Below are 19,237 nucleotides of genomic sequence, written 5' to 3' on the forward strand. Positions count from 1 at the left end.
ACTCACGCTCACTCTCAGATGAGAGGCACCACAACGCACTCACGCTCACTCTCAGGTTTTTCTCGTAATTCCATCCACAACAGCCGGACACTTTCTCCAAGTGGGGCGACCAGCTGTTCCCCTCGACCAATCCCTTCCTCAGGCCTGTATCTTTTACAGGTACAAGCTATTTGCATATATATATATATATATATATATATATATATATATATATATATATATATATATATATATATTTATATATATATATATAGTTTTCATATCTGATCGTTGTTTCGTGCGTCAGAGCCAGGCACCGACGAAGAAAGGCCACATTCATTCACACTCAGTCTCCAGCTGTCATGTGTAATGCACCAAAACCACAGCTCCCTATCCACATCCAGGCCCCACACACCTTTCCATGGTTTACCCCAGACGCTTCACATGCCCTGGTTTAGTCCACTGACAGCACGACGTTGACCCCAGTATACCACATTGTTCCAATTCACCCTATCCCGTGCACGCCTTTCGCCCACCTGCATGTTCAAGCCCCTATCGCTCAAAATCTTCACATCATCCTTCCACCTCCAATTTGGTGTCCCACTTCTTCTTCTTCCCTCCGCCTCTGACACATATATCCTCTTTGTCAATCATTCCTCACTCATTCTCTCCATATGTGCAAACAATTTCAGCACACCTTTTCAGCTTTCTCAACGAAAGTCTTTTTGTCACCACACATCTCTCTTACCCTTTCATGGCTTATTCAATCAAACCACCTCACACCACATATTGTCCCCAAACGCTTCATATGTAACTCGTCCAACCTTCTTCGCACATCCTTAACTATAGCCCATGCCTCGCGTGCGTATGATATTGTTGGAACTACTGCCTTCAAATGCATCCATTTTTGCCCTCCAGATAACGCTTTGTCTTTCTACACATTTTTCAGTTCTCCCAGAACCCTCACCCCCACACCCACCCAATGACCCACGCTTCCATACTTCCATTCACTGCCAAGTCCACCCCAAGATATCTAAAACACTTCACCTCCTCCAATTTTTTTTCCATTCAAACTCACACATCAACTAACCTGTCCGTCAACCCTGCTGAACCTAATAACTTTACTTTTATTCTCATTTATCATATCTTTTTTCTTATCTGCTTGTAACCCCTTCAAGATATTGTGGTAGCTTGTGACCCACTACAAGATATATTTATCAACGTCCAGTGCTCAGTGCTTCGGATTCGCTGGAGTTCAGCTTCATGATCCATGTGTTCGACCACTGCGGCTTCTGCTGGTTGTCGCATGTTTCTTCTCTACTGCCGAACGTTCCTTACTTCTCTTCATAAGTTTATCATCGTCTGCAGACATACTCAAGTTTAGCACCGTCTGAAGACATACTCAAGTTCAGCACCGTCTGCAGACATACTCAAGTTTATCATCGTCTACAAACAAACTCAAGCATGACCCAACTTCTTCAAGCAACTTATGTAGACATAATATATCACTAGTTCCAATCTTCAGCCCTGAAGGACTTTGCTTGTATCTCTCACCCGGGTTGAACTGGTGTCTTTTACATGTGTTATTTGCTATCTGTCAGTCCAACTGAGGTATCTTTACACACACACACACATACACACACACATACACACACACACACACAAACACACACACACACACACACACACACACACACACACACACACGATGATAATCATCTTTTACTCGAGTTACGTCATGGGAACTGAGTTTCCTGCAAACAATATCTTGCTTGCAGGAAAGTGGTGTGATAAAATGTCTGGATTGTTGATAAAAACGTCTCTATGAATTACCTTTTAGTGGCTGGTCATTTGATCATCAAGTGCACCTCCTCTTTGTTGGGCTTTCACCACACTATCTTCATCACCCGCTCACCACGACTGCAGTCACCACCTCCGCCCTGGTCACCAGTTCAGCATCATCACTCGACCTGAACCAGTCGATCATTACCGTCCACTGGACCACATATGACCACTACACATGACTTCCATATCACCCCTCGGCCATTCCACCATTCCGCTGGTCACCTCGTCACTATCACCCCTCGTCCGTCATCCTCTACGCCCCATCACCAACTTGAGGCGTCACCATCATCTCCTCAGTTCCCTAACACCACCCTCAGGAGGGCGTGCTCCCCCAGGCAAAAATCACACCGGCCGCGGGTTCCACCAGAGAGCTGAGCCATGTGCCTCCCCAGTTCCTTAACTTTCACATGGATTTAATACACACGCGTGTTGATCACACGGCTATGGAGGTAGGGTGAGGAAAGAACGCGGAAGGTGTCTGGGGCGCTATGGTGTCATTAGGAGGAGGTGGGCGTGGCGCGTCGAGCTCGTAGGATGTGGTTGAATGCGATGCATGTGATCGAGGAACCCCGTCTACGCAACTTTGTCCAATGTGACGCACTGGAGGTTTTATAGATTAGCGTCCCTCACGTTCTCCGTGCCACACCTTTCCTCCTTCGTGGACTTTGTATTGCTACAACCGCTTCTTTCAACGTGCACAGATAGATCCTCTGTCTTCATGTATTACGTCTATATCCTCACCTACGCTCTAGACGTTGCTGTTTGCAAATCAAACATCTATGTAACACCCCGTCTCCCTCTGTGCCAGTCCTCCACGTGCGCTGTATCACACCACTATCTCAAGTACTGCGTCTTTCCCCCTTCTGGGTACTACACCCGTGACCCTCCGTGTTTATACCTTTCTCCCTCTCCCTACCACTTCCCTTCTTGCCTACACTTTCTCGCCTCTATGTACACTTCTATGCGTACTACATGTCTCCTTTATATACTACACTTCTCCCCTATTGGTTTATTACACCTCTCACTTCTCTGTGTAGTGTGATTATCCCCCTCTGTGTACTACACTTTCGCCTGTGTCTACACCTCTTCCCAACTGTGTACTGAGCATCCTCCTCCTGTGCTGTTGTTACTTTCTACTCGAGTGCCTCGCCTTTCCTTTCTTCATGTTTTTTTCTCTTCTATTCCTTTCTCTACTCCACGTCTTGCCATGAGAGTAACCTGTTAGCTGCGCATTCCACCACCTCAGATCTGAGATGATGAAATGATGATAAGAAAAGGAATCGTATTGAAAGAAGTCGACTGAAATATGAATTACCAACTAGATGTTTGCAGCGATGCTGGACAGTGGATAAGGACCACTCAGTCAAATGGAGAACAAACAGGGAGTCGATCCTGGAATTAACCTTTCGAGACATTGACTGATACCAAGCTAGAACTGAATGAATCCTTCCTTTGTTTGCATCATAAGTACTTTATATCCTTCAGGGTTTATCTTTCTGTGCTACTTTCCATATTTTATACTGAAAAAGAATAATTTTTCGAAAAACATATTCGAAGTGATTCAAATAAAAGTTCAACATATAGATTTACATAGAAACCTTCAGTGAGTCATTATATTAGACCTGTATGTGTAATGTTGATTGATATTAATTGACAGGCGTGTGAAAGAGAGACCTTTATACGTGAATGTGCTGAGAGGAACAGCTGGCGCAGATTTGTAGAGGTTTTGCGAAGAAAGGAAACAATATCAGTGAGAAGAGAGTGGAAAGGGTAAGTGAGCTTGGAAAAGAGACCTGTGTTAAGAAATACCATGAGAGATTGCGTGTAGAATGGCAAGAGGTGAGAGTAAATGAAGCAAGGGAAGTGAGTGAGGAATGGAACGTATTTAGGAAAGCAGCGCTGGCAATTGCGAGAGATGCATTTGGCATGCGAAAGGTGGAAGATGAGCAGATTAGAAATGTTAGTGAATGGTGGGATGAAGAAGTAAAGTTACTAGTGAAAGAAAGGAGTAAGATGTAAGGGCGGCACTTACAGGAAAGGCGTGCAAATGAGAAAGCGGAAGGTGGTCAAAACGAAAGTGCATGGGTTGAAAAAAAGGGCAAATTAGAGTTTGGGTGAACGAGTATCAGTAAACTTTATGGAAAATAAGATATTTTGAAAGGAGGTTAATAATGTGCAAAAAACAAGAGAACAAATGGGAACAGCGGTGAAGGGGGCAAAGTGGAAAGTGGTAACAGGTGGTGATGAAATGAAGAAGAGATGGAGTGAGTATTTTGAAGAACTGTTGTATGTGTTTGATGATATGATTGCGGTTCTTGTGTGTTTGGCTCGGGTGGTATGCGAAGTGAGAGAGTCATGGTGAGTGTCCTGGTGAAGAGGGAACTGGTGAAAATCTTGCGTAAGATGAAATGTGGCAAGGCGGCTCGAGTAGATGGTGTTGCATTTGAATTTTTTAAACTTGCCGACTGACTTTTTGATTGGCTATTTAGGATTTTTAGCGTATGTACAGATGATGTTGAGGTGCCAGAGGATTGGCGGGAGGCATGTTAAGTGCCATTACATAAAGGCAATGGGGATAAGTGGGAGTATTCAAACGATAGAGTTATAACTTTGTGGAGTGTACCTGGTAAGTTGTATGGGCGGGTGGGGCGGGGGAGGGAGGATAGTGATTTAGAGAGTGAAGGTATATACAGAGCATCAGAATATGGGAGCAGTGTGGTTTCAAAAGTGGTAGAGGATGTGTGGATCAGGTTTTAGCTCTAAAGGATATGTGTGAGAAATACTTCAAGAAGCAAATAGATTTGTATGTGGCACCTGTGGATCTGGAAAAAGCATATGAAAAGGTTGATAGAGATGCCTTGTGCAAGATCGGAAGGATATATGGTGAGAAAGGAAAGCTGCTGGAAGTAGTGAGAAGCTTACATCAAGGGTGTACGGCGTGTGTGCGAGTAGGAAGAGAGGTGAGTGAATAGTTCCGAGTGATGGTTGGTCTACGGCAAGGGTATGCGATGTCACCATGGTTGTTTGATTTGTTTATAGATGGGATGGTGAGGGAGGCAAATGCGTTAGTCTTGGAGAGAGAGAGGGGGGGGGGGGGGAGTAAGCAGTCTGTTGGGGATGAGGGGACCTGGTAAGTGTGTCAGCTGTTGTTTATTGATGATACTGAACTGGTGGGAGATCCTAATAAGATTCTGCAAATGTTGGTAACAATTTGAAAAAGAGTGTGAAAGGAGGAAGTTCAGAGTAAATGTAAATATAGGCAAAGTTATTAGGTTTGGCAAGGTTGAGGGATAGGTTATTGAGGGTGTGATTAAACCATGGAAAGGTCTGTGGGGCATGGTTGTGGATAGGGAGTTGTGGTATCTGTGCATTACACATGACAACCAGAGAATGGATACGAGCGGATGCGCCCTTTCTTCGTCGGTTCCTGATCCTAACACGCTAAAGCGAAAAACGGCGATCAAGTACGGAAAAAACGTGTAATGTCAGATTTATTTCAAATTTAGTGAGTAGCAGGGAATGGTGGACACTGGCAGGTACTGACACTAACAGGTCCTTGTGATGCAGTGATGACGATACTGGCAGGCACTGGAGATGACATCAGCCTCGGCAGGCACGGGCAAGCACTGCCAGTTGCCCTGAGAGCTACTGAGGATGTCACCGACAAATGCTCACTGCCACAGACGAGTAATAGGCAATGGCAGCCATAGACGCTGTCACAGAAACAGCTCCCTGGGATGGATGGCCGACTGAATCTTAGCATTAAGTGAACCCCTCTAGTTCGAGACAGATGTTTTGATGTTGTAAGGAAATTATATCGCAGTCCGTTCGTCAAGCTCCATATCAACCACCGCCTGAGTCTCATCAAGGGGGAGGATGACGAAGCGCCGCACCTCCCAGTCGTCTGCAGGATACCTGAGGAAGGTGTCTGACCATCTGGCGAGGTTATGAGGACCTTCCCATTTTGATGAGAGTTCGTTGTGATCGTTTGCCTCTGTAGCCGCAGGAGAGGAACAGTTCCGGACGGAGACTGCGATACGTGACTCCCCTGGGGGTTCCCACTGTGAAAGTCTCCGGGGAAAAGGCAGGTGCGTGGCTCCTCTCGTCTTCAAGGATTGCGTCACTGTAGACACTTGTCAACAGACGGGGTTAAAGACACCAGCCAGGGACGTGCTCTTGGGCTCGACGGGTGATCCATGGATCTGGTATATAGCAAGGTGGGCCTCGACACCCGCCATCAGTCTTCCTCACGGCTCTCAACACAACACTCAACGTAGACATGAATACCCTTGTCTGCCTCGTTGTAAGTGTCTTAGCTACAGTGTGTTGTTGCTACGTAGTCTGCCTGCTTGTCTCTCTGTGTATCTAATTACCTAATCTTATAATGAGTAGAGAGAGCCCTACGCTCGTGGATCCCCACATTCTGAACTTCCTTTACCATCAAGTCACTTTTTCAAACATATTTCGCCTCTTAGTCTATTCCAACTATCCTCCACCTGTCCATTGAGTCAGTACCAACTATCCTCCACCCGTCCACTGAGTCAGTACCAACTATCTTCCACCTGTCCACTGAGTCAGTACCAACTATCCTCCACCCGTCCACTGAGTCAGTACCTCCACTTCCTTGCTAATAAGCTTCGTGCAAAGCCCACCTACCACGTCCTCTGGTTACGCCGTCATTATTCTTTGCGAATAACTTTTTACTGTCGACGTCTTTCAACTGATTTAGAAACTTGAAGGCTGTGATCAGGTCACACTTCTCTCTCCTCTCTTCCAGGTCGAGCAAAATTTGTAGGCCTCAACCTTCCATTGTAAGCTTCTCAGAGTCTGTTGTGGTACAGTGTCAAAAGCTTTCTAGAGTTCTGTTCTTCCTGTTACAAGGTGATGGTGCCGCCGCTCACAAGGAAGGTAAGGCTCGTTGATTGACTCTCAAGACACAGAGGTGATGCGTATATACCTCAACCATGTCATCTTCACATGGTATCTGATGTCAACCTGACCGTTTCCTGAGAGGTCAGGCGCCCTGGCTGCCACACAGATAGTCCGGGGTTCGATTCTCAGCCGCGTATAGCGGTAGATAGTTTACATCAGGTATCATGTGTACGTTACATGAGAGTCGATCAAAAACCTTACCTCCCTCGTCAGTATTTCCACCTCGTAAAGAATGCGTGACGCATCACCGAGGTCCGGGAATCAGCCAGTGGCTGCGGCGGAGATGCTCCCTGTGACCTGGGGTTAGGCTACCTGACTGCCACGTCGATGGTCCGGGTTCCATTCCTGGGGTATAGCGGTAAATAGTTTAGATATCGATAGATAATTGTGAATACAATAGACTTGGTGATCCCTTCCTTAGATCCTGGCTGGCGTCGTGGCAGTCACAGAGGCCGAGGACGCTTACGCTAAGCAGGTGCCAATCCTCAAGGACGACCGGACGCAGAACTCCTACGGCGAGTACTCCCTCCGGTACCAGACTGGAGACAGCGTCACCAGGGAGGAGTCCGGTAGCCAGAAGGACGGGCAGGTCTCCCAGGGTGGCTGGAGGTGAGTACATCACGTGTACACTACAGGCTGGAGGTGAGTACATTATATGTACACTGTAGGTTGGAAGTGAGTACATTATATGTACACTACAGGCTGGAAGTAGGTAGGCTTGGGTAGTGCAAATGACCATATACACACGCACACACACACACACACACACACACACACACACACACACACACACACAGATGGGACGATAATTGAGAGTATTGAGTTACATAGAAAGACTGGAAGCCTTAGATTTGCCCGTCATGGAAGAGGAAAGAGTGAGGGACGAACTGATCATAAGCTTTAACGTTTTTAAACCAGATTTCTGACGTAGACGGTGACCGGCTCTTCGAAAGATGTATTGGGCCAGAGAAAGCAGAGGTCATGACATGATATCAAGGAAGAGACTTGACTAGAAATGATAATGTGAAAAAGTACGTTCATAGTAAGAGTGATGGATGAATGGAATAGACTGATAGAGAGCGTAGCAAATGAGAACAGCAAACTGATGTTTAAACAGTTATACGATGATAGAGAATGCTCAAGAGATGAGGACTCCACCAGTATAGAACTCCCTCCCCGTACAGTGCAGACAGGTACTTACAATACAAATACCTGATGATTGATCAAGATTTTCCTTGTTGCCTCCTACCATACCCATGACTTATCACGACGCAGTGCGTTATAACCCATGCGTCTCCTCGGTAGGTACAAGTCTCCCGGAGGTCATCCAGTAGAGATCACCTTCGTGGCTGATCACGGCGGATACCGCCCCCAGGGAGCAGTCATCCCCGTCGCTCCGCCCTTACCCTACCAGCGCTCCGGTCACTAGAGCCCAAGACCGTGTACCTCCAGCCCTTGCCTCTCTGACCACCACTGTAGGCGTCATCAGCCACATCTCTCCTTGGTCTCCTCTGCCACAAACGTCCCACTCCCAAGAGGTCTTCTGCAAACGTTCTACGAGGCAAATTCCCTCTCTAATTTAGTCCAAATGTTCTTTTATTCTTCTATTTGGACGAATCCTCAAGACTCGTTACATCCTACGATATTCCCTGAAGATCTTGTTGAGATCACGTCGGAGATCTCGTACACCGTCGTGTCCTGACGACACTCCCTGTCACCAGTGGACGTGCATTGCCTGGGGTTGTGCTTGACGGGGGGAACCCAGCTGGCACTAGCATAACGTGAGCCACGCACGGAACGTATCGTCTGCCTCGAAGAACACCTGATGATGTCCTCTTACCTGCTTATTGTGTCTATTCACAGTGGAGATTTGGGTTGTCTCAGATCTATTCACTGGAGCTTCATTCAGACAGTAAAACACACTAAAGACCCTATATTACTCCGGTCGAAGACTACAAGAACTAATGGCACATATTGTGCTGAGTGAAATTATCCATACAGATCCCTTATAAGACTTTGCTTTTCAACGTAATGCAAATGCTTTCGTGGTAACTAACTAACTGTCAAAGCATGTCATGTAAAGTGTAACTGAGCAGTTTGTCATACTAACTGTATTTTCACCACATTCAGTCATCTCTACCAATGGCTACTTGGCATCAGGCCCAACAACAAATACACTGTATGTCTTGAAGGCAGAAGTATAGTATTTGACCTACGTTTGTTCACACTTTTGTTTTAAAAAGATAACTAAAGACTTGGAATACTTTCTTTTTTCTATACCAAGCGAGAGTCAAAAAGATCGTCATATGATCATGTATACATCTCTTGTAACTAAATTCGTTCCCCTTCGAAATTTCTTTCATATTTCATTTTGTTCCAACTTCATTTTAATCCTCTAACAATGCGGCCCCTAATCCTCTCCAAACGCCTGAGTTCCTTTAGAATTTAAGTATTTCGGTTTAAGGTTGGTACTGGTTTAGTGTGTGAGGCGTATGCACTTTAATCTCCACTATATAAGCTGTATTTAGGGTATACATTTATCACCGTTTGTTATCATCCTTGTCTGTGAAAATGATTATGTTCATACATGACACATCATCCTGACAGTTCAGAGTATCTGTTACTCTGTGTAACATTGTTACTGGTGTGAAGTAACAGTGTGTGTAACTGTAAATGTTTTCCTGCCTCCAGCCATGAAAGGAGAAGTGTTCATGTTGGAAACAAACTGGAAGTAAAGCGTTACACAACTGTACGAGGAAGGGACAATTAAAGACTTTGAAACAGTTACGTATTTTGTTCTTCCTTTTCATGTAATGAATCTCCTGGTCGTCAAAGACTAGGGCAAACTATAGCTTGGTTAGCGCATTTCACACCAGGAAGCAGACAAGCCTTATCATACCTGGGGCAGTGAAACATTATCGACTTATCTCTCGTAAACGAAATAATCTTTTATCGCGTTATCATTGACCGAGCTCACCTCTGATGATTTACGTACGAGCCTTGCCCAGTCCCCTTAAGTTACATCTTCAACAGATCATGGAACAGGGTATATCTTCAACAGATGGTTCCTTCGTTGTATCTCTCAAACGGTATGTGCGTCTAACGTCATCTTTGCAACACAATAAACCTTTTCTACTACTGTATAGCACCACATATTAATCAATGTCTTTGTAAGTGTTCAATATATTTTCCTGATTACTAACCCTATAAGAATCATCCTACTTCTTGTTATATACAGCCTTATCAAGACGTAAACACTCTAATGACTTGACCACAAGTTCCATCACATCACACCAACCGCATTTCCATGGCTGTGTTACAGTGTTTGATATTTGTATGAACATTACACGTGAAAGAGCTTCTGGTAACGAGTGAATATATATACTTCAGGAGCAACTGTTTAGCCGTGAGACCTGTAGGTAAATGTCTGTGTGAAACAAACAGGGCTACCTCCCTTCCACGTATGATATATCTACGTACATTCCAAGAGGTCAGTCCTGTTCCTTTCTTTTGTTTCGGGTTGGCATACCCCAGTGTCCCTCCCTTCTCCTGGCCCCACAGTGTCCTGTGTGACCCTAAAGAGGTCACTAGACACCTTCACTCACATCGCCCAGCCCTGCGTCGTCCTCCTGCCCTTGCTTACCCTAAGTCTCAAAGTCTAAAGTGCGCCCTCTTCTCGTCTTCCTCTTCCTCCTGCTCATTATTTCCATTGATGAAAGTCATACAGCAGGAGGTTCAGGCACCCCAGCGTCCTCCAGGTCATGTCGTGAAGGAGACATCCCCACAGGTTACACCAGTCCTTGGGAAAGCGATGAAACATTTCTCTGCTTCAGACAAAAACCCAGTCATTACCCACCTGCTGGAGACGATGACACGAGCAAGCCTGACACGCAAGGATCGGACCAGGTATATAGAGCGGACGGAGAGGTGGTTCAGCAACACACCTTCTCCTGCCCTCACACAGCCATCATGGACGCTCGCCTCTGCTTCCTCGTGAGTCATACACAAGACCTCTCCTGAGGGAGGAGATGCAGCACAACTCTCCTCTCTCAGTACCTTGGTCATAGATAAGCAAACATCATCACACAGTTTCGATATGATCTCCATCTAGACACTAAATCAACAGAAAACTTTAACCTAACGCAACATTTTCCTTTCAATTGAGAAAATTATATTTTCTTGTATATTTCAACCTCTCATCTATCCGTTGGTCAGGTATTGGTCGCTGTGGCCGCCGCAGTCGCCTCCAACACACGCCGCACTTACGGTGGTCAATCCGCCAACACGGCCAGCATCGTGAGGGACGAGAGGACGCAGAACGACCACGGCGAATACTCCTTCCAGTACGAGACCAGCGACGGCGTCGCACGACACGAGTCCGGCAGCCAGAGGGACGGTCAGGTGGCCCAGGGCGGCTGGAGGTGAGTACATTATGTGTACACTGCAGTCTGGAGGTGAGTACATTATGTGTACACTGTAGGCTGGAGGTGAGTACATTATGTGTACACTGCAGTCTGGAGGGAGTACATTATGTGTACACTGCAGGCTGGAGGTGAGTACATTATGTGTACACTGCAGGCTGGAGGTGGGTACATTATGTGTACACTGCAGGCTGGAGGTGAGTACATTATGTGTACACTGCAGGCTGGAGGTGAGTACATTATGTGTACACTGCAGGCTGGAGGTGAGTACATTATGTGTACACTGCAGGCTGGAGGTGAGTACATTATGTGCACACTGCAGGCTGGAGGTGAGTACATTATGTGTACACTGCAGGCTGGAGGTGAGTACATTATGTGCACACTGCAGGCTGGAGGTGAGTACATTATGTGCACACTGCAGGCTGGAGGTGAGTACATTATGTGTACACTGCAGGCTGGAGGTGAGTACATTATGTGTACACTGCAGGCTGGAGGTGAGTACATTATGTGTACACTGCAGGCTGGAGGTGAGTACATTATGTGTACACTGCAGGCTGGAGGTGGGTACAGTGTTACACGTTCCACCAGGTACTTACCTTAATATTCATGTAATGTTGGCTGGTGTTGCTTACAGGTACACGTCCCCTGAGGGTGAGGCTGTGGACATAACCTTCGTGGCTGACCACGAGGGGTACAAGCCACAGGGGGATGTGCTCCCCGTGGCCCCGGCCCTCCCCTTCCAGCCCTCACAGGGGTACAACTGATGCACCAGTGTATGACCCACTCAGCCGACCTGGAACAGTTTCCCATGGAACAGCTTGTTATTGTCAAGAACAGCTAGATGTGAACACCTTCCGAATCAATCATTTTGTCTAGCATGTTCGCATTTATGTTTAGGGTTACCTTCTCCACACACACACACACACACACACACACACACGTCTCGTAACAGACACTTGGAATACGTTACGATCAGTCATTTCTGCCCAGTTACATATCCCTCATCACTGTCCAGATGGTCTATACCACGAGCCTTCTTCCCACTGTTTACTCAGGTTTGGTCATCATCTTGTTTCTTGAAGTCTATTGAGGTCAGTTCCTCCCACTCATAGACAGGCTCGATAGGTTGATATAGTACAAGGCACCGTGTGCAACACTGGGCAACTGGGAACCCAGAAAGAGATACTATTTGGTCACCACAATATATTCTCTGGAAAGGCTTTTTTTTCAAGTGTTTCTCTCTCTTTTCCTTCTTTCCCATTTCCAGTTGCCTCTGGGATCGAAACCCAACCTAGCCTCACCACCCATGGATCAAAAATCATTACAAGAATCGTGAATGTGATCAATGATTAATACCATTAGAATACCTTCCGTATTCATGTGAATATGACAGACCCTACTACCGGGGGATCGGATTACATTTTGTGTCCGATCATATTATTTGATGCGGAGTTCAGATGTCATTTGTTATTGTTGTTCACAGTTTACAATATCTTCATCAGGACACGTAACATTATGGTTCACTGGGAGATGATTTCCTCTTGTCTTTCATATTTCTCTTCTTTCTTACCTGATTCAAGATGTTAATTGCTACAAATATAAAATGTTCGTAAAGTTACGTTTCTTTGCTGTTTTTGTTATTGGAACTGGAAATAAAATACTGTTAAAATAAACTAATTGTGTATGTAACAATACTTGCTCATGATGGGAAAGTGTCAGAATACCACATTGTCTCTGTTTATTCTAACAACTACAAGATCATCTTTGTAAGGACTTACCTTGAGGAAGACCTCAACATGGAAGTCTCCTGCCCAAAGTTTACAACTATGTTAAGTCTAACATGGCAAGGGGACACAGCTAGACATTAACCTTCTTCTGTAGCACCTCTTATTTTGAGTCATCATATTCCCCAAATCTTGTTAAAGCTAACAATGTGACGTATTATATTATAGAGACAAGAAGCCATGCGAGAGGAGAGGGTAAGGGACATATTACAGGAGGTTGGGAAACACTGGACAACACTAGGTATCACTCGTGAGCAGTGACCATCTGTCAAACTAAAGACCACAACAGAGTAAAAGAAACACTGGAACACTATAGAACACGATAGAGATCAGTGGAACACTGTGGGAGACAGAACTCACCAGGGACCAGACAGAGAAACACTAGAGAACAAGACAACACATTACTGATCAGTAATATTCATAACGGAGAACAGAACACACAAGACGACACACTAGGAACACAAAAAGCATATTAGGGAATCAAAAGACACACAAGAAAAACAGACACACTACGAACACAAGAGAAACACTAAGAACACAAAAGACATTTCAAAAGCACAGAAAGAAAATAGGGACACAATAGATATACCTGGAACACAATAGACGCCGTAGGACCACAAAAGACGCATTATGAACACAAGAGACATACTAGGAATACAAGATGCACACTTGAAACACAGAAGACAAACAAGGAACACAAAGGACATACTAAGGACGCAGAAAGCACACTAGGGGACGCAAGAGACACATCGAAACACAAAAGACACATTAGCAACACAAAATTCACGGACCGCCAACACTGGTACACACAGACGTAAGACTGCCTCCACACCTCCCTCTCTCAACATGGGCAGCAAGACCATACATGGCTCAGCAAGTGAGCAGCTACCATCATACTCTCATAGTTATGTGCACCGTCGACTGCTACATGACCGTAACTCAGTCAACGTGTAGCTAATGATCACTTCATGTTCACCTGATCATTGCTTATGTCTAAACCATCGTATCTACTCTGTAAGACTTCCTGTCTATCTGCCACTTTCACTGTGTAGATGTATTTACCTCACCCATGTGCTGAACCAAACTGCAGCAGTGTCCAGCCCAAGTTAATAATATTTGGTTAACTAATTACTATAATTCCCTCCAAGTTCTGTAATGCCTTACAGCTCTATGGCTGCCTGAAATCAATAAACCGTTTATCATCAATATCATTACTATTAGTATTATCATCATTATTATCATCACTATTATTACTATTATTATTATTTTCATATGGTTCATAGCAGAGTACTGAACACTGGAAAACAATAGTACACATTAGACAACAGGAGACGCTAGAAAACCAAATAACACAGAAGAAGAACATATCAATGAATGAAGAATACGATAAAGAACAGAAGAAGGTTTTGAGGTGCAATAAGACACACTATCAGAAGAAGAACATATCAATGAATGAAGAATACGATAAAGAACAGAAGAACGTTTTGAGGTGCAATAAGACACACTATCAGAAAAAATGACATACTAACAGACAAAAGAACTCATTAGAAAACAAGAGCACATACGAGAGTCCATTTAGAAAACAAGAGCACATACGAGAATCCATTTAGAAAACAAGAGTACATGCGAGAGGCCATTTAGAAACAAGAGTACAGCCTAGAAAACAACAAGGCTCACTTCTCAGGCAAGAGAAAACAAGAGTGGCTCAGAGTACACACAGGAGAGTAGCACAGGACTGGGTGGGAGGCAGTGAAACACATCAGAGGACACAGGAAGGAGCAGAAACAGACGACACACAAGAAGATGAGAGGACACGCGAGGAGAGAGGAGAACATGGCAGATAGGACATGCCAGGGGACTTGGGGATACAGTATGGGACATCAGGACGCAATAAGAGACAAGAGTATACACCAGGAGATAAGAGGATGGACGAGAGAACAAGAGAACATATGAAGAAGGCTCATTTTTGGGATAGTGTTGTGATCCAGGGGATCTGAAGCTTCGAACCACATGTTAGTCGGTTCGAAGCCTCTCTGAGTGACAGCTGTTAATTACATGCTCATATTGGACAGACAAAACCACGTCGTTGCGCCTCTTCAACTTGCGGTTCTACGCAAATACGTTATTTAAAAGATTCTAATCCGGGAAATGTAAACAGACTAATCATTAAGTCAGTAATACACCATCTGGCACCGAGTATAATTTGTCCGAGTCTGGTGTAGCGGCGGTATATAAGAGAGGCCTGCTGACTCCACCGTCAGTACGGATCTGCGTCTCTCAGGCATACATCATCATCATCATCATGTCCCGGATCTCCTGCTGCACTGTAAGTGGACAATGGTTCAGTCTATCAAGCAGTTCTAGCTAGTAGTAGTCCAAAGGTTCCAGTAATCACATCCGACATGTACCAGCTAACAGCACTCGATGTTATGACTTCATTCCTGCAATGAGAACTCCTTAACTATTGGTGACCAATTTTGATGACGACGTAACAGATATTTAATACATCTATTATCTACTTACACGTTACATTCACATATGGCGGCGGAGCTTGATTGCACAACAGCCTGCGAACAAACAGGGTCGGTGAACAACAGACATGAGTGAGTTACAGGGAGATGGTCCGGCCATCCAGGTATTGTAACTCATGTTCTGTCGTCGTTTACTCAGTGATAGAATGTTCACTGATGTTCTGTTCACTAGTAACAGTGCAGAGATATCAATATTCACTGTGTAACAGATTTCTTATCACTGCTCTTGATAGTTTGCAGACCTCAGCATTCTGAATCAACTTCTTTGGCTTCGACACCACAAATAACAAGATACTTCACAATACTTAGTATCAAGTCCAGCCAACCACATCTGATTTTCTACACTTAACGAAGATTAGTTTCTGCTAATGTAATAAGAAATCAATATCTTCTGGTTAGTCCTACTTTCACTGGGAATATCATTACAACTCATAAGATGAACCTCAAATTAGAGAGAACATGCGACTTTAAATATGCCTCATTATCTCTAGTGTTACCTACATTGTAAAGATCTGGCTAATCTTTGATTAAGAGAGGAAGACACATTTTGGGGGAGAATTCTAGAATGAAATCTGGTGACCAGACCAACAACGTAAGGGTATATATGAACCAGACTTGGGCGTGACACATATGAACCAGATTAGTGGGACGGAGGCAAGTGTAAACCTCTGTTGTGTTCCGCCATAAATGTGATCCAGTCAGTATTAACAGATAATGTGACAATAGAGGAAGAGGAAGATTTCCGCTTAACATGAGTATACATGAGACAGACAGACAACAGGAGGCCTGAGTGGCCCACGACCAGGTTGTCTGGGAAAAGGGAAAGATAATCAATAAATGCTAGGAGATGATAATAGGGAGTTAGGTGAGAAAAGCCTGGTCGTCAAAATATGTTATTCGTTTGTAGGACATCTACGAATGGAAATTACGAAAGTAGCTAGCTTACGACTTGGAGATGTGGTTATGGACGGAAAAGAGAGAGAGAGAGAGAGAGAGAGAGAGAGAGAGAGAGAGAGAGAGAGAGAGAGAGAGAGAGAGAGAGAGAAAGTTCCGTCGAGAACGCGCAGGTTTACACCAGTGTTCAACATGTGAGATTACCAGACTGGAGTTGCCCTTCCTACCAGCCATAATTCTCCAGGTCCTGCTTGCGTTGGCTGCTGGTGCTGCTGTGGTGGCGGCCAGTAATGGCTACGGCCCTAAGCCCGTCGTGCCCATCTTGAAGGACGACCGGACGCAGAACTCCGACGGCGAGTACTCCTTCCAGTACCAGACTGGAGACGGCGTCACCAGGGAGGAGTCCGGTAGCCAAGAATACGGCCAAGTGTCCCAGGGCGGCTGGAAGTGAGTACATTATGTGTCCACTGCAGGGTGGAGGTGAGTACCCTGTACATACTACGTCGGAGACAGTATCAAACAAGCAACGATCTATCATGTGTTCCCACAGAAACGATGATATACCACACTCCAGCCCCAGGAACCAGCTTGTGTCACAACCCACACATCATGTACCACACTACACAAGCTCCCGTTAGCCTTTATGGTTAATCTTCCTGTAAATTTAAGGCAGGAAAAAAATGATTTACATTTCCCCTGTCTTCTGACGACGTTCCTTCATTTGCAGGTACTCGTCCATGTATGGTGAGCCAGTCCAGATAACCTTCGTGGCCAACCATGATGGCTACCAGCCCCAGGGGGAGGTGCTCCCCGTGCCTCCGCCCCTCCCCTACACTCGCACTGGACATTAGATGGCTTCCACATGTCAACACGTCTACACATCCCCTCACACCACCAGTGGTGCCGCCCTCCAGTACCTGCCCGGATCAGAACATGAACTTCATCATACCTTACACTTCCACCCTCTACCTCCCTTGTCTGGGGAGAGGTTTATAATGTTCCATATTCCCCATAGAGTCTTCCACGTTAACCACACGATCTCCACACTCACCATACGACCCTCCACACTCACCATACGACCCCACACACTCACCATACGATCCTCCACACTCACCATACGACCCTCCACACTCACCATACGACCCTCCACGCTCACCATACGACCCTACTGTTTTACATACCCTTGACTTTAGAACCAAAAAAACGAAAACAGCAAAAACTAAAACAGACGCGACTGTACATGGTGCGTGCTCATGCGTCAGAGAGAACATCCGACTGTGGTGGATGGTGTTCAGGTACCAGAGGATGTTCTCCATGTCTCATCTATCTGGATTTAGATTTACTACCACCGCGAGTCGCTCGTTATAATTCATCAGTCGGCCCTGTGGCGCAATGGTAGCGCGTCTGACTCCAGATCAGAAGGCTGGGTGTTCGAGTCACTCCGGGGTCATAGCTTGTCTTTAACACTGGCTGGGTAGGTTCCCTCATCTTTGCCAGCCCTGTCCAAAAACCAAGGGAACTGAGAAGCAATAATATAAACATATATATATATATATATATATATATATATATATATATATATATATATATCCGTCTTCATAACGTAAACACATCATGACCTAAGTGTTCTTCCTCTTTCATTGGTGAATGCTACAATCGTGTATGGCAGAGGAATTAACACGTACTTGATTGTTATCCTAATCTTAGAAGCTGACGAGGTAATCACTTGTCATTAGAGCTGCGCTGAAGGAGCGATGACATCATTTCACCAGCTTCTGAAGCGGCAAACTGTGTTATGATGTCCCCCAGTGTTACTTATCTGCTCGTTGGGGGATGTGTGTGGCACAGTGTACGTATTTCTATATGCTTTTATCAGCACATACGACACGTCAGGAAGTACTTCTTGGGTTTGAGGCCGAGAGAATTATTGGCGTGTGTGGCTATATGTGTGTGTGTGTTGTGTGTGTGTGTGTGTGTGTGTGTGGTACTGGACCTGCCACAAGCTCCTGTCCTGAAACCCTTAAGAAGAGCTGCCAAGAGGACCTGAAGCTCAAGCTGTACTTGGACTCAGGGAGCGAAGCTTCCGAGACTTGACAGCGGAGGTAGAGTGTCCACTACCCTCCATTTTTTCTTTTATTTCCTTGAATGTCTCCAAGTTACAAAGCTTCCCACTAACTCTCCAACACACCATCGCAAATTTCTCAACCCCATAAAACCTTCTCCCTCCAGTTAACATCCGTAAAAACCCTAAAAATTCAAGAAGCCGTGAAGTCTCCACCTCAAACAGACATCATCCTGTACCCAACAGTCAGCAAACACATTCCCGCGTGTATCACCCACACCATCACCTGGGGTTACGCCTCGAGGGAAAAGGTGTCTTTGGCGAGGCTGAACCACTAGGAGCAAAGTCAGTATTTCCCTGCTACTGGAAGAAGCGCAGCCTTGCGCTGCTGGAATGTCTGAAAGACGTAGTTGACAATACTAGGACTCTGTCTTAGAAACAGATCTTGTAGTAATGAAAAAGAATATATATATATATATATACTGTATATGTAGAAGTGTGTGTGTGTGTGTGTGTGTATTAGGGCATAATGTAGTTCAGGGGTAGAATGTAAGAGTGCATCATATTGCTACTGAAACCCATAGTTTGAATACGCCCGCCTGACATCTTGCCTGACCCAGAGGTAGAGGGCGACCCACCATCGTGGAGGAGAACAACTTCATAACCGGTTCCCAAGAGTCCAGGTTGGAGGACGACCTGCCACCGGGTATGACATGTGGTACGTACGTGCCACACACACACACACACACACTCTCTCTCTCTCTCTCTCTCTCTCTCTCTCTCTCTGTC

General features: G+C 45.3%; 3 protein-coding genes and 1 non-coding gene across 4 annotated transcripts; all 4 read left to right on the forward strand.

Moving 5' to 3' along the window:
* Window positions 1–6,007: 6,007 nt before the first annotated feature.
* Window positions 6,008–9,534, forward strand: LOC139750130 (endocuticle structural glycoprotein SgAbd-2-like). The gene is made up of 3 exons (XM_071664465.1): window positions 6,008–6,127; window positions 7,178–7,365; window positions 8,062–9,534. The coding sequence occupies exons 1-3, from the start codon at window positions 6,104–6,106 to the stop codon at window positions 8,183–8,185; spliced, it is 336 nt and encodes a 111-aa protein (XP_071520566.1). The 5' UTR covers window positions 6,008–6,103; the 3' UTR covers window positions 8,186–9,534.
* A 1,095-nt stretch (window positions 9,535–10,629) lies between these two features.
* Window positions 10,630–12,844, forward strand: LOC139750131 (endocuticle structural glycoprotein SgAbd-5-like). The gene is made up of 3 exons (XM_071664466.1): window positions 10,630–10,749; window positions 10,972–11,177; window positions 11,812–12,844. Exons 1-3 carry the CDS (start codon window positions 10,726–10,728, stop codon window positions 11,939–11,941), a joined length of 360 nt encoding a protein of 119 aa, XP_071520567.1. The 5' UTR covers window positions 10,630–10,725; the 3' UTR covers window positions 11,942–12,844.
* Window positions 12,845–15,163: 2,319 nt separating this feature from the next.
* Window positions 15,164–17,549, forward strand: LOC139750132 (endocuticle structural glycoprotein SgAbd-8-like). Its single transcript, XM_071664467.1, has 3 exons — window positions 15,164–15,287; window positions 16,631–16,833; window positions 17,114–17,549. Exons 1-3 carry the CDS (start codon window positions 15,264–15,266, stop codon window positions 17,235–17,237), a joined length of 351 nt encoding a protein of 116 aa, XP_071520568.1. The 5' UTR covers window positions 15,164–15,263; the 3' UTR covers window positions 17,238–17,549.
* A 215-nt stretch (window positions 17,550–17,764) lies between these two features.
* On the forward strand, window positions 17,765–17,836 carry TRNAW-CCA (transfer RNA tryptophan (anticodon CCA)). Its single transcript has one exon. It is a non-coding gene; the product is annotated as a tRNA-Trp (tRNA).
* Window positions 17,837–19,237: the final 1,401 nt, after the last annotated feature.

Source organism: Panulirus ornatus, chromosome 9, assembly GCF_036320965.1.
Source record: "Panulirus ornatus isolate Po-2019 chromosome 9, ASM3632096v1, whole genome shotgun sequence".
NCBI classification, from domain to species: domain Eukaryota; kingdom Metazoa; phylum Arthropoda; class Malacostraca; order Decapoda; family Palinuridae; genus Panulirus; species Panulirus ornatus.